This window comes from Pelodiscus sinensis, chromosome 23 (assembly GCF_052426305.1).
Source record: "Pelodiscus sinensis isolate ZL-2025 chromosome 23, ASM5242630v1, whole genome shotgun sequence".
Classification (NCBI taxonomy): Eukaryota; Metazoa; Chordata; order Testudines; family Trionychidae; genus Pelodiscus; species Pelodiscus sinensis.
Genome location: NC_143074.1, coordinates 25,671,069 through 25,685,197, shown reverse-complemented (window position 1 = coordinate 25,685,197; position 14,129 = coordinate 25,671,069). Strand labels below are relative to the sequence as shown.

The 14,129-nt window shown below is 42.2% G+C and overlaps 1 protein-coding gene across 10 annotated transcripts in view; it reads left to right on the top strand.

Moving 5' to 3' along the window:
- Positions 1-14,129, top strand: part of MAPKAP1 (MAPK associated protein 1) — a 176,417-nt gene that overhangs the window by 77,674 nt on the left and 84,614 nt on the right. For all 10 annotated transcript variants that reach the window (XM_075905711.2, XM_075905714.2, XM_075905710.2 and 7 more), the window contains one exon: positions 13,455-13,627. In XM_075905711.2, the coding sequence (XP_075761826.1) occupies positions 13,455-13,627 (173 nt within the window). The remainder of the gene's footprint in view (positions 1-13,454; positions 13,628-14,129) is intronic.

The window sequence follows — 14,129 nt, the reverse complement described above, 5'->3', positions numbered from 1 at the left end:
TCGTCGTTGTAATACTCTTGCCCTTCTGTGCGCTTCAGATGGCAAGAATGTCAGTGAATGCAAAGTGTCTGGTTTAGACTAATTAGAGGAATGATTTGTGAAACACTGGCTATTTATTTAATTAATCACCAACACAAAGCTATAAAACCTATATTTTAAAAATCCCTGTTAGTTTGCCATGTGGTTAATAGATTGTGGCACACTAAAAAGTGACATGGTGATGTATTGAAAATGTTCTACCTAGGTTGGCTAATGCCCTCTAGGAACTTAAACTGTCTGCTGTGTGCAACAGTAGCCTCGGATGAGAGTTTCAGGCCTGTTTAAGGACTAGATATTTGTAAAAGCATTTATCTTTTGAATAGCATCCGTTCATGAAAATCGCTCAAGGTATATTTCTTGACGTACAAATAACGTTTATGATGTAGTTTTTAATTGCAAGCTTTTGTTGCACTTTGTTGCATATTCCTCAGTATTAAATCGTAATGTTTATTGTGAAGTCCAAGGTAAACAATTCTAAAGTACACCATTTCTTTCCCAGTGTACGTAAACAGTGAGCTCAGCGTCATTTAGCTAATGCATTTATGTTGCAGCTATGGCATTTGCACGCTGATCCGTTGGACTATGCATTCCGTTCTCTAGCAACACTGTCATAACTGACTGGTCAGGCCAGAATCCCCCTGAGTCGTTCAATACAATCTGTACAAGTCCTGTGTGTGACATCAGTGGTGCGTAGGAGTTGTGCAGGCACGTGCGTTTCACTCCTGGTGAAACGCCATTTGGGGATGGCAGGAGAAAAGATGGACTGGACTTGCCTAAAAACGATTAGAGCAGGGGTTCCCAAACTTTTTGACATGGGGACCAGTAAATCCATTCACGAGCTTTTGGAGGACCGTAACATTTATTTGCATATTCATTATTCATTAAGCAAATGATGAATATTCAAATAAGTTGTTTCTGGTCCTCCCAAAGCCCCCAGTGCCAGCTTTAGCAAAGCTTTTCATACGGTCACCCCAATATTCTTTCCAGCAACTTAAGGGAGTATGGATTGGATAAAATGGACTGTAAGATGGATAGAAAGCTGGCTACACCAGGGCTTCCCAAACTTTTTACTTTAGTTGAAACCCGTTCTTTTTCAGTAGTTTTTTGCAGCCCAAAATTATAAACGCATATACAAAATGAATACACTGTCAGTGTTTCACCCGGCTGCATCCTCTGCCCAACCTGGGCTAGGGCTTGGGGGACCCGGCGCCGCATGGGCACTCCAGGAGGTGGGAGCAGGAGCAGATTGAGGGTAGTGTATCTGGCTAGGAGGGAGGGTGCAAGGAGGGGTGGGGTTGCCACGTGTCCAGTTTTGTACCGGACAGTCCAGTATTTAAGGGTTCTGTCCGGGAAACAAATTGAGAAAATACCAGACATATCAAATGTCCAGTATTTTCTGATTAGGTACGTTTTATTATTATTAGGTGTATCAGTCCTTAGCTGCGAACTGCCTGGCTGGTAGATTTGCTCACGCTGCAAGAGTGTCTACCAGCCAGGCAGTTCATAACTACTCGAGGGAGAGCATGGGAGGGTGCAAAATGGAATCCCTGGGGCTGGACTTACTCATGTGCCCAAGTCTGCATGTACCCGGGTCAGTCCCGCTACCCGCCGGCTGATTTGCTCTCCCCCGTGCCCCTTCTCCTCCCGATCTCCCCCATCCAGCCCTGCTTCCGGCGGTCGGTTCCCCCCTCCCCACCCCCTCCCAGGCGACTGATTCTCCCCTGCTTCTCCTTCCGATCTCCCCTGGCGAGCGCCGCTGCCCCTGTCCAGCCCTGCTTCCGGCGGCTGGTTCTCCCATCTTCGTCGTCCTGATCTCCTCCATCCAGCCCTCCCGTCCCCCGTCCAGCCTTGCTTCTGCCGGCCGCCTGCCCTCCCTCCCCCTCCCCCTCGATCTCCACCGGACAATCCCGCTGCCCCCAACCCTGCTTCCTGGTAGTCGGTTTCTCCCACACACACCCACACCTCCTCCCAGCCCACACCGCTCCCCTCCCAGCAGCCACGCTGAGGCCCGGTATTTTTTTTCCATAGTTTGGGAAACGCTGGATTAGAGCAAATGAGATCTGAGCTCTAACAAAGAACTCTTGGTTTTTTCCCCTCTTCCAAAGAGATTTGACGCAAGAGAAATGTAACAAGAAATAGGTGTGTGAGAGGTTAAGCACTTAGCTGGTAAGCATCACCCTTAACAGAAGATGCTTACTGGTTCCAGTTAACCCGTGGTGGGTGGGAGCAACTCCCCGCCCATCGTGGGCAGGGGTCTGCTCCAGCTGCACGGGGCGCACTACGACGGGTTGCTTTGGATGGCTGGAGCAGCCCTTCTCTATTGCGGGCGTGGGCTCGTTGCAGGCAGAGACTGCTCCAGTCTAGCTGTGCTTCAGGGGTGGAGGGTGCTCCAGCCTATCCCCCCCTTTATTTGGCTAACATGCTTAACATCGTAGTTATCCAGTTAACCATTTAAATGGGGTTTTACATGCCTAATAAGAAATCCCACTTATAACCCCTTTTAAATTAAGAAATATTTACTTTAAAATTGCCTATGTAAATACACTTCAGTGGGATTGGAGTATGCCTGTACCTCTGTTGTATGAATGGATCATACCTTGCTTTTAGCTTAGCCAGGTTAAGCTAGAGGTTGGAGCTAGGTATTAAGCTAGAGGAGCGAATAACAAGAAGGGGAGAGCAATCTGAAATGTTCGATTATGTAATTATACATCTAACGTACCTTTGTTTCCCTGATAGTCTGTGTGAAAAGTTTTGCAGGTGGAAACTTGTCAGGAAACTGTCCGGCTCTGGAGGTTTATTTTTTCAGCTTAATGTTGTATAATTAACTGGTACTGTAGGAGGGGAGCTAGACTAAAACATGAGTTAATGTAGCCTGGAGCTCATGTTGCCATGCAGATAAGGCATTTCTTATAACTGTCGTTGCTTACTGGAGACTTTGAAACATCTGGACCTTTAATTGAAAAATAGTGTGGTGCTGAACAAAGTGGACAAGCGAAGTGAACAATTTAGAATAAAACACACTAGTATGTTGTTTACTTTCCAATTTAGCATTCATACCGTGTTATTCTTTCTATAGCAGGAGATTACTGGGTTAAATTCTTCTCCGCAGTGACCGCGTGAATGAGAGAAATTAAATGAGAATGTTAATGGAGGTTTGCAGACCTACTGCATACGTGGTAGTGAGCTAAATGATGGTCTGTTTGTCAGAGAGAAGAGCAACTATTGAGGTTTCATTTTAATGCTCAGTTCTTGAACTGACCATGGTCCAGTCACTCTGCTTAAGTTCCTTAGAATTATTACAGCTACTTCAAGTAGCTGGCTATGACAATCATCATCAGCATCATAATTAATAAACTAGTCACTTGGCTTACAGTGATAAAATGCATTGCCACGTTACCACTTGATGATGCAAGTACCACTTCCATGTTTCCACATGCGGTACAGTGACGGGCAGACCACAGGATCCTAGGAGGGAAACACAGTTATTCCGCGTGTTCATGTGAACACTAGAATCTAGAGACATTCTGAGCAATATGGACTTATTTAAAATGAGCCAACATTTTCAGTTCAATAAAGTAAAAAGAACTGGCTAATCAAATTACTAACCCACATGCTGAATTAGACCTTGATTTAATATACTGCAAATTACTGGCTGCACCAGAATCCCAGCCACACTTCCTATTCCTGGTTTGTGAATGCTCATGTACTTAGGATGAAGCCTTGTTCCTCTCTTGCTGGCCACTGTGATTCCCATTTCAGCCATGTGCCAGTTGCATCCTGATGCCACGCCATGCCATCCTCTGTTTTCCCAGAGATACCTAGAAAACCATTAAAAAACAGTCTAGAGTATTTAAGCATGTTATTGAGTGAGTGGTTCCCTATTTTTCACTCCCTCCAAGAAGAGATGTTATGTCTTTTTTAACAAATTATTTCCCCTACATTTAAATCCTATTTCTTTACTTTTATTTTTGTGATTAAGTGAAATTTGTCTTTAAAAACATCAGAACATTTTATTTTTCAGAAATCCAAAGTATAGTAAATGGCATCTTTCATGCACTTCTACCTACAAAATTATTGCACTTTTAGAGAGAAAAGGTTTTTGTTTATGAAAGCATTTGTGTTTGGATCCTCCAAACCCGCATTTCTCAAACTCTGGGTCCCAACCCCCCGGGGGGTCGCGAGCAACTTAGAGGGGCATCGCAGTATCACAAAGTTTGAGAAGTCCTGCTCTAATCTGTTGGTCCTGCTGTTTGTCTAAAACTATATTAGCTAGTTATTTAAATTCTGCTTGATCTGTTCTTTATTCAGTGCATATATTTGTAACTTTTCCTGCATGCTTATCATACAATATGAAATAATCCTGTCACCTTTTTTTTTTTCCTTTTTGCAGTTAAAGGGTTAGAAGAAATTTTGCTTATGGAAAAAGATCTCTAGTTGTTCCTCTTTTGTCTAATGTTTTATGTTGTTTGGTTGATGGTAAATCAATTTTTGAATATATACTGATTGAGCAAACAAAGTAGTAAGCTCATTCGTGCCAAGGCCATCTAATTAAATGCTAACTTTGGGTAAGCTAGACGTGCATGAAAGATTAATTTTAAGAGGTTTTTATGACTCACTAAATAATGGTTCAGTAAAAATCTGTGCATTATATCATTAGAACATCTAATGTTAAAGTGATATAATATTTAGTCACAGAATTCTGTTGTAAAGGAAGATGCAGTAAATTATTTAAAAATTAATGATATTTTTCTCTGGGAGATGTTTACAGACTCTATTTCAATTTTCCACCATGAAATGTAGTGTAAAATGGCCCCAAAACAAGATGGGTGCAACATATGCTATTCTCTTCTCATATTTCTACAAGTTTTCATTATCTAAAATCTTGTGAGCTGATTTTAGGATTAAGTTGTCCTTGGGGTAGATTTAAGATTATACCAAACTTCCTATATAATTTAGGCAATTATTAACGGTTTTATTGTCACACTTTCAAGAGATGATGGAGAAAGGTGTACATTTGTTAGTGGACTTGGATTAAAGAAGTTGATATTAAATCTTAAAATGGTTTTGTATTGCAAGAATTGATAGCATGTAATTCTTTCTTTTTAAAAACTTATTTTTCTATTTAAAGTATATTTATTATATAAATTATTTAATAACATAGAAGTCCCTAAAACTGCATGAGGCTGAATTGATTCTGTATAAACTGTTTCTTTGATGGTGTTGTCATTGTAGTACCCATAGATTGTACAAGTTGAACCTCTCAAGTCCAGCACACTCAGGACCTGACTGGTGCCAAACCAGAGAATTTACCGAATCATGGAAAGTTTAATATTGTCTAGCAGCATTACCAACACTTCCACTGCTTGCTGGGCTTTTAAAAGACATTTGGGGTTAAATTAGTACTAGATGATAGCACAGAACACTGAGAGCTAGGGCTGGTGGCTGTAAATAAACTTGATGGGACTGTGGGAATCTTGGCCACACCTATGGTCAGTGAACATCTGGCTAACTAAAATGATGCCGTACATGGTTGTTGCTGGACCAGAGAATGTCGGACTAGAGAGGTTCAATCTGTGTTTTTAAAACACCCAAGCTCATTAATGATCTTATTCAACATAAGCTATGACAACTCATAGCTTGTTTTGTCCTTAACTCTTTTTCCACTGGGTCCAGCTATTGCAGAGACATGTATGTGTAGCAGTATGCTGCTTGCACTCTTACAATAAACGCAGTTTAGTAGGAAATGCGCTTACTGTATCTCCTCAGGTCACTTATTTGGCCCCACCATAGTGTGATTGGGCTTATTTTAGGCCATGTTTAATGTGGATTCTTGTGAACAGAGCAGCTCTGTGAACCAAATCACTGTCTGAGGCAGAAGTTCCTTGGATATTAATGGGAGCCGCTTTCCTAAACAGAGTAGCTGCCACTTTCATTTTTAATCCCAAAGGTAAGTAAATTAGTAGCCAGTGGCCTGTTTAATCAAAATCATATAAAACTATAAAGAAAAAAATAAGCTGTATGGTTCATCAGTACAGTGCTGAATAGGGGAGTGCAATTCATAAGTCGCAGCAGAGAAGTAAAGCTGCAGTGTGCCTAGTCATAGAGGACCTCTCACTGTTGTCAATTGTTAAAGGAGTTAAATAAGTCTCACTGTTTTTCAGTTGAGACATGGATGCTTAGTGACTTGCTCAGGATCACATGGCAAGTCAGTGGCAGGATAGGGAATAGAACCCACAGTACTTGACTTTCAGTTCGACACTTTAGCCACAGGACCCTGCTGACTCCGATCAAACATCCTGGTCAGCAGTGTCCACCATGAACCTGTTGGAGATTCTCATAAGAGCCCAGGTGCATGAAAACTGAGTAGCTGAAAGCAGTATTCACCTTTTAGTAGCTGATGCAAAGAACTGGCTTTTGTGAAATAAACAAATGTGCTCGAATACACCCAGTGTAGATAGTGGCTCACCTTCTTAAAGGATGGGTGAGACCTAAGATCTCTAACAATAAAAGCTTAATGGAACCAGGATGTGTGATTCCTAGAAAATTAACGAGATACTTTGTCGATTTTATTCCAGACTTCATTTGTCAGGATATGTAGTGTCCAGTGACAAGCTAAAAGAATTTTTTGACAAATTAACTATGCCACAGGTGACAGATCAGGAAAATGTTAATTTAACAGCCCCTCTGTGCCTACCAGATTTATTGAAGGCTATTAAGGAAACTCCAAATGGTAAGGCCCCTGGCCCTGAATGGATTTTTCCATTGAATTTTATACAAAATCTATTAATATGTTTGATGCTACCTTTTTGAATGTGGGTGATCATGCTTTATTTCTTGGGTCACCTAAGCCTTTATAGCTATAATCCACTTCTCTAGTTGGGAGCAAAATCCATGCTCACAGTATTGACTGTAATCTGGGTCTGAACAATTCCTCCTGAACGCTAGTGAGCCTCTTTAAACATCCGCAAGATACTGATAATTTGTGATTGCTCCAGCTAACTCCGGTGTGGCCAGATGGGGACTAAGAATCGCAGTCCAAAAGTTATCCCTCTCTGTTCAGCCCCATCACGTGGTCCTATTCTTTGTGTTGCATGAGAAGTGAATTGAGCCTGATAGGGCTCTTGCATGAGTAGTACGTTGCAAGGCCTGTCTATGCACATGAATCTATTCACCCATGTAGAAGCATTCCCAGGCATGTGCCATATCCTTCTGCAGAATGAAGGAGCACTGGTGCTATGCATGTTCATCCAATACAGTGTCCTGTTCTGACATTGGCTAATACCTGATGCCCCAGAGGGAGGGGCCAGTATCTGTATGCCCTTGAGTTAGTGATTGGTGTGTGCCCTAACACCGGGAGTGATCATAGCCTCTTTAAGCTTTCATTTGAAAACATCCCATTTCTAGCCTTGTAGTTGTAAGGTAATCTCTAATCATGAACCTCCCTCTTTGTAAGGCCCTGAATACCCGGGGAAACTTTTCAGACGTTTTCCACCATTGCTAATAGTGGTTCAGCTCCATCATCATTAACAGAATTGGGAACCCTACTATATACAAGACGCCTCTCTTTGGAGCCCCATGTCCTCTGCCTGGTCATTGTTTGTGATCAGGCATTTGTGGACCTCAGTAGTGGATGGTGCTGGACAAAATATATTATGGGGCATATTGAGAGAGAGAGACTGAGGATAAGTCCGCAGGGGCTGGTTAGGAAGGCTTGAGTACCCAGCCTAGAGAGAGCTGGAGAGGAGGAAAAGATGGAAAGAGACTGAGCAAAGCAGGAAGAGTTACCTGTGAGGTGCAACGGGGAAGAAGAGCCTGCAATGGCAGTAAGAAAGGGAAAGGGCTAATGCAGGCCTGGGAGATGGCATAATTTGAAGTTGTATTGAACGGGATGTTCATTGACAGCTTTATCAGCACAATAGAACACAATCAGCAGCACATGGCTGACATCCTGGGGCCAAAGAGGCAAAGGGGGTGAGGATTTCGCTCCCCAGGCGTCTTACGCTTTTCAATTGCAGCAGACCTAGCAGGGCAGATATCTTGCATCCTGGCAAGCTGCATATAAGGTAAGTGATCAGGCTCCCCATGGCCTGTTGAAATGTCTGCTGATAGGATTAAGAGCTGAGAACGAAGCAGGAATAATGTGTGTCCCTTTTTTTGCTTTTTAATTAAAGAACTACTACCTGCTGTGCTTCAGCGTGTCACCTGTGGGCTCTGTAGCTGGGAAGGAACTGAGGGGGCTCGGCGCGCACAGCACGGGGGAGGGAAGGTGCGTATGTTGGGTCCAATGGGCTTGCTGTTGAAGATCTAACTCCAGTTGCAAAGATGCTGCCACCCCTGCAGTGGAGCCCTAGTGGGGACACATTTCAAAGAACTTCAGTGACTGCACAGTTGGGGTAGGCATACCGTGGGGGTACACAGAGGTCTTCTGGGGGCACCGCAGCTCAGTTATTTCCCTAGTTTTGCAACCGGCTACATAAAAAGCACAAGCACAATCACTGCCATCGAAAATTTCATACAGACTCTGACCTGTTTATACAGCTCGATACCGAAATGCAAGCACAATATTTATGTTCCAATCCATTTATGTTTTTAATTATATGGTAAAAATGTGAGAGTCAGCAATTCTCAGTAACCGTTCACTGTCACACTTTTATTTTGATGTCTGACTTTGTAAGTAAGGAGTTTAGTGAGATGAAAATTGAGGGTACACAAGACAAACTGGACTTCTGAAAGTCTGGAGAGGTGGAAAGTGCTTATTAGGGGGCTGGGCAGAAGACATGACAGTTTGTGTCTTGGACAGCAAAACGTGTGGTGCAGAAGTCTGTAGGTCTGGGAGGGGACACAGGAGTGTTGGTGTGCATTACCACTCAATGCTTTTAATACCTTCACTGGTTGTCTCTGTCTCGGAGTGAACTTTTAAAAAATTATACTTAATTAAAAACCATTGCTTGAATGTGTCTGTTTCCTCCACATTGGCTGCCCATCCCAGTGCTCCTAGCAGAGAGCCAGTAGTTATCAGGACAAACCTATAGTCCTGTTCATATTAGACTCTTGAATCTAGCCATGTTCTTTCTTTTCAACAGATGTGTCCAGTGTCTTCAATACCTTGAGTAGGTGGGGAAGGAGATAGCTATACTTAAATTATTCAACTTCATTGTGCTGGAGTTTTTACCATACTTCCACGCTGTTCTTCCATCAATGTAAAAGTTACTTTTTTATATTTTTAAGTTATTCTCTTACTTCTGTAACTTAAAATGTTATTGCAGCTTCCAATGATTTTATAACAAGAGTAAGTTTTATACTCCAAGCATAGGTGTCCAACACTGAATCCTCTTAGTCCATTACTTGAAGCCAGAATTCCTAATGATTAATTTAATGGTGGTTTCTCCTTTTGGTATAAAGCAAGGATATTGGCCTCATATCAGTTAATTTGTGGGGGGAAATGTGAAGTCTTGTTGCTGCTTAAAAGATTATTAGCTTAAAAATAGTCCTATAAGCTATAGATTAAACATTTTTCTTCTAACACAAACTTTTTATAGATCTTCGTTGCTATAATCTTTGTTTTAATTAAGTCTTAATCTCCCTGGTGCCAGATAGATTTTTAATACAATAAAATGCAGTGATACCAGTTAATCCTTTTTGGTTTTCTCCAAATAGTTTTAAATGGTAAGAAATGGGCTTGGTTATATGTTGGTTTTGGTCTTCCCTTGACATATAAGAACCATCTTTTGTTTATTCTTAACCAACATTTAACCTCCATGTCTGTTTTACAATCCTGCTTCCTGCTAAACATGAAGAGGTGGTTATATTGTCCATCTGACTTAGTTACAGCCATCACATATGTTTCCTGGAGTTAGAAAAATGTTGTCGTGTCTGTTATTACTCTGTGTAAACTTCTTGCTCGGAAGCAATGCTTCTGAAACGTTTGCATCTATAAGATTCATGCATGTTGATTTATATTCTGTAAGTATGTGCTGACATGGCCGGCCTGACTTCTAGACATGATGCCTGTCCCCCCTTTGGCTTTCACATTGAAACAGAACAATCTCCACATCCTTTTCTTTTTTATATTGGTCCCTGCGGGTTTATTCCTTGGGTCTTCATGCACCAGAATGGCAACCCTTGAGTCCCAAGAGTGGTCCCAAGAGTGGTCCCAAGAGTGGTCACATCTAGTCAGAGAAGCTGGGGGTGAAGAAGAGAGGAAATGAGGCCATGTCAGCTGGAGGAAGGCCGTGGAGCATTTAAAAACCAAGAAGAATTTTGAACAGTGTCCTGAAATGAGTGAATGCCAAGTGTAAGAGGATCCAGGTGATGTTTTTGGGCTTCTTTGTACCCTTGAGAGAATAGGCAACAGCCTGCTGCCTGCGCCAGAGTTTGGGCACATGACACGTTCTCTGGATAATTCTCTGAAAACATCCACTCCATGTGCAGCGGCAGTGAAAAATGCAAATCGAATGTTAGGAGTCATTAAAAATGGGATAGAGAATAAGACGGAAAATATCTTATTGCCTCTATCTAAAATCATGGGATGTCCACATCTTTACTACTGCATAGAGATGTGCTCACCTCATCTCATAAATAGATATCTTAGCATTCAGAAAAGTTCAGAAAAGTGCAACAAAAATGATAGGGGTTTGGAATGGGTCCCATATGAAGAGAGATTAAAAATACTTGAACTTTTCAGCTTGGAAAAGAGGAGACTTGGGGGGGGGGGGGGGCGATATGATCGAGGTCTATAAAATCATGACTGGTGTAGGATTTAAAACAAACAAAAGGAAGTTTTTCTTCACTAAGCTCACAGTCCACCTGTGGAACTCCTTGCCAGAGGATGCGGTGAAGGCTAACACTTAAACAGGGTTCAAAAAGGAGCTAGATAGATTCATGGAGGTTAGGTCCATCACTGGCTATTCTTCTTCGAGTGATGTCCCCGTGGGTGCTCCACTACAGGTGTCGGGCTCGTCCCGGCGCCGCAAACCGGAAAATTCTTAGTAGCAGTAGCCCCCTCCGGAGGACCGCGCGTGCGCAGAGTGTCCCGCGGCGTTCGCGCCTTTTCTGCGTCGCGCGGTCCGACCCGCCAGTTCCTCCTAACTGTCCACGGCCGCAGACGGATTTGGAACACGCTCCTCTCCTGAGGAGAAATCGTATAGTTAAAAATTAGACATATGTTCTGTTGTTTTTCCCCAGTTAGCCCCTTCCTAACTTAGTATTAGTCAGTTATATATCGTTCATTAGTTAGAGTAGTTAATTGTTTAAAAAACAAAACAAAACTGTTATTTCATTCCCCCGTTATAATTCCGGGGGTACACTCCAACAACTAGTCATGCCCGGTTCTCCCGGGTTTAAGAAATGTGCCTCATGCGGAGAGGCTATGCCCGTGTCTGATGGCCACTCCCGCTGCATTCGCTGCCTAGGGGAGGGCCACATTCCTCAGAAATGTGGCCACTGTGCCAAGCTAACGGTGCGCACAAGGCGTGATAGAGAAATGCGCCTTAAAATGCTGCTCTTCAATAAGACAGGATACTGGGCTGGATGGACCTTTGGTCTGACCCAGCACGGCCGTTCTTATGTTCACATGGCATGCCATTGTGAAGGGAGATGCTATAGTTGATGTAGAAGGGGTGCCATACACAGTATGGCACCCAGCAGTTTGTGATAAGTGAATCTTGCAGGAGCAGAGGACAGAAGCAAATGTTTAGAGTCAAGGATGATGCTAAAGATTGTGGGAAGTTGGTTTGGGAACACAGATACTCCCTCTTTATTGTGGGTCTCATGGTGAAAATGTTGAATGTTTCCATAAATGGTTTCATTTTTCATAGAAAGTCATGAGGTCACTGCTCTTGTGAACTAACCTTTCACATTTGTGTGTGATAACAAAATGTATCGTTTCATTGAACAGCATAAAAGAACTGAAATTATTTAACCCTTCATACTCATTCCATGAAGTTGCAGTAGAACATTTTAGTTCTAGCTACTGTAAGGGACGTACTCACCCATACTTGGGTCAGACCAAGGGTCCATCCGGCCCAGTGTCCTGTGTGCTGACCATGGCCAATGCCGGGTGCCCCAGAGAGTGAACAGAAAGGATAGTTGATCAAATGATCCAGCCCCCGTCATCCAGTCACAGCTTTTGGCAGTTACAAGTTTAGGGACACCTTGGGGTTGAGTCCTTGACCGTCTTGTCTAATAGCCATTGACGGGCCTATCCTCCGGGAACATACCTAGTTCTTTTTTGAACCCTTTGATACTTTTGGCTTCCATAATGCCCCATGGCAGATTGACTGTGCGTTATGGGAAGAAACACAAAATGTTTGTTTTAAATCTGATGTCTACTAATTTCATTGAATAACCCTGGTTCTTGTGTCATGTACAGGGTAAATAACACTTTCTTAGTCTTTCTCCCCCATCCAACCTCTTTCCTATTCCCCCTAAGATGAACGTCCTAGTCTTTCTAATCTCACCTCTTATAGAAGCTGTTCCCTGTCCCTATCCCTTTTGTTGCCCTTCTCTATACTTATTCCAATTCTAATACATATTTTTTGAGATTGGGTGACCAGAACTGCACATTGTATTCATCGTGTGGGCAAATTAGGAATTTACATAGTGGTATTAGGTTATTTTCTTTTTTATTACTATTATCTATTACCTTTCTAATGGTTCCTAACACGTTCTTAGCTCTTTTGCCTGCTGCTGCACATTGAGCAGATGTTTTCAGAAAACAGTTCACAGTGACTCCAGATATTTCTTGTGGGGTAATTTTAGACCCCATCGTTTGGTATGCATAGTGGAGACGCTTTTCCATTGTGCATTACTTTGCATTTATCTGCCATTTTGTTGCTCAGTCACCCAGTTTTGTGATGCCCCTTTGTAAATCTTTCCACTCAGTTTTGTAGTTTTATTATCTGCAGACATTGCTACCTTATTGTTCATCCCATCTTCCAGAACATTTAGTAATGTATTGAACAATACTGGTTCCAGTTCAGTTCCTTGGAGGACACCATTTACCCCTCTCCACTGTGAAAATTGACCATTTATTACTACCCTTTGTTTCTTATTTTGTAACCAGTTATTAACCCCTACGAAGACCTTCCCTCTTATTCCTTGGCTGCCTACTTAGCTTAAGAGCCTTTGGCGAGGGACCTTGCCTCTAAAGTTCAAATACATTATCTCCATCACCTGGGCTTCATGTTTGTTTGCCCCTCTTGAAGAATTCAGGTAAATGGATGAGGCATCACTTCCCTTACAAAAGCCACGCTGACTCTTCCTCAGCGTATTGTGTTCATTGTGTGTTTGATAATCCCATTCTTTACCGTAGTTTCAACCAGTTTGTGTACACAAGCATCTAACTTATACGAGCTTTTCTCTGTCTCTGTTTTATGGTGTCACTTATCAATTTTAGTAAAATGTTTTTTCAACAGGGTCATGTTGGTACAACTGCAACCAAAAAAATTGATGTCTACCTCCCGCTGCACACAAGCCAAGACAAACTGCTGCCAATGACAGTTGTGACAATAGCCAATGCCAAGGTGCATGATCTGATTGGACTAATATGCTGGCAATACACGAGCGAAGGACGGGAACCCAAACTAAAGTACTGTTCCTTTTTTTTTTCTTTTTTAATACTGTGTGATCTCTGGTTTTCTCCTCTGTAGCCGGTTTTGCATAAGGAAATCGATTTCCATGTCATGATTTTTATAAATAAGTCTTACAGGAACCACCTATTCATTTGTCAATATAAGAGATACATGCACATCTATATCTATTTCTCTTTCAGATAAACTGCTGGGTACTGTACAATGATAAACATATCAGTCCAGGGATTTGTAAATGAATCATAATTTCAAAACTCTCTGTGATATTAAGATCAATCACCCCCACTGTCGGTGTCATTGAAAGGTGTTTTATTTTTACATCTGACCTGTGTTTTGAACCACTTCTTAATGACCAAGAATCAAGCAGCAAATAAAATCTAGATTGTTGATGATGGTGGCATGAGCTACTCAGTATCTGAATATCTTTTCCTGCTCCCTGCTTGACCCAGCTAGTTGATTAGTGACAAGGTAACCTAGCTAAAACAGGCTTCTGAGTGTCTT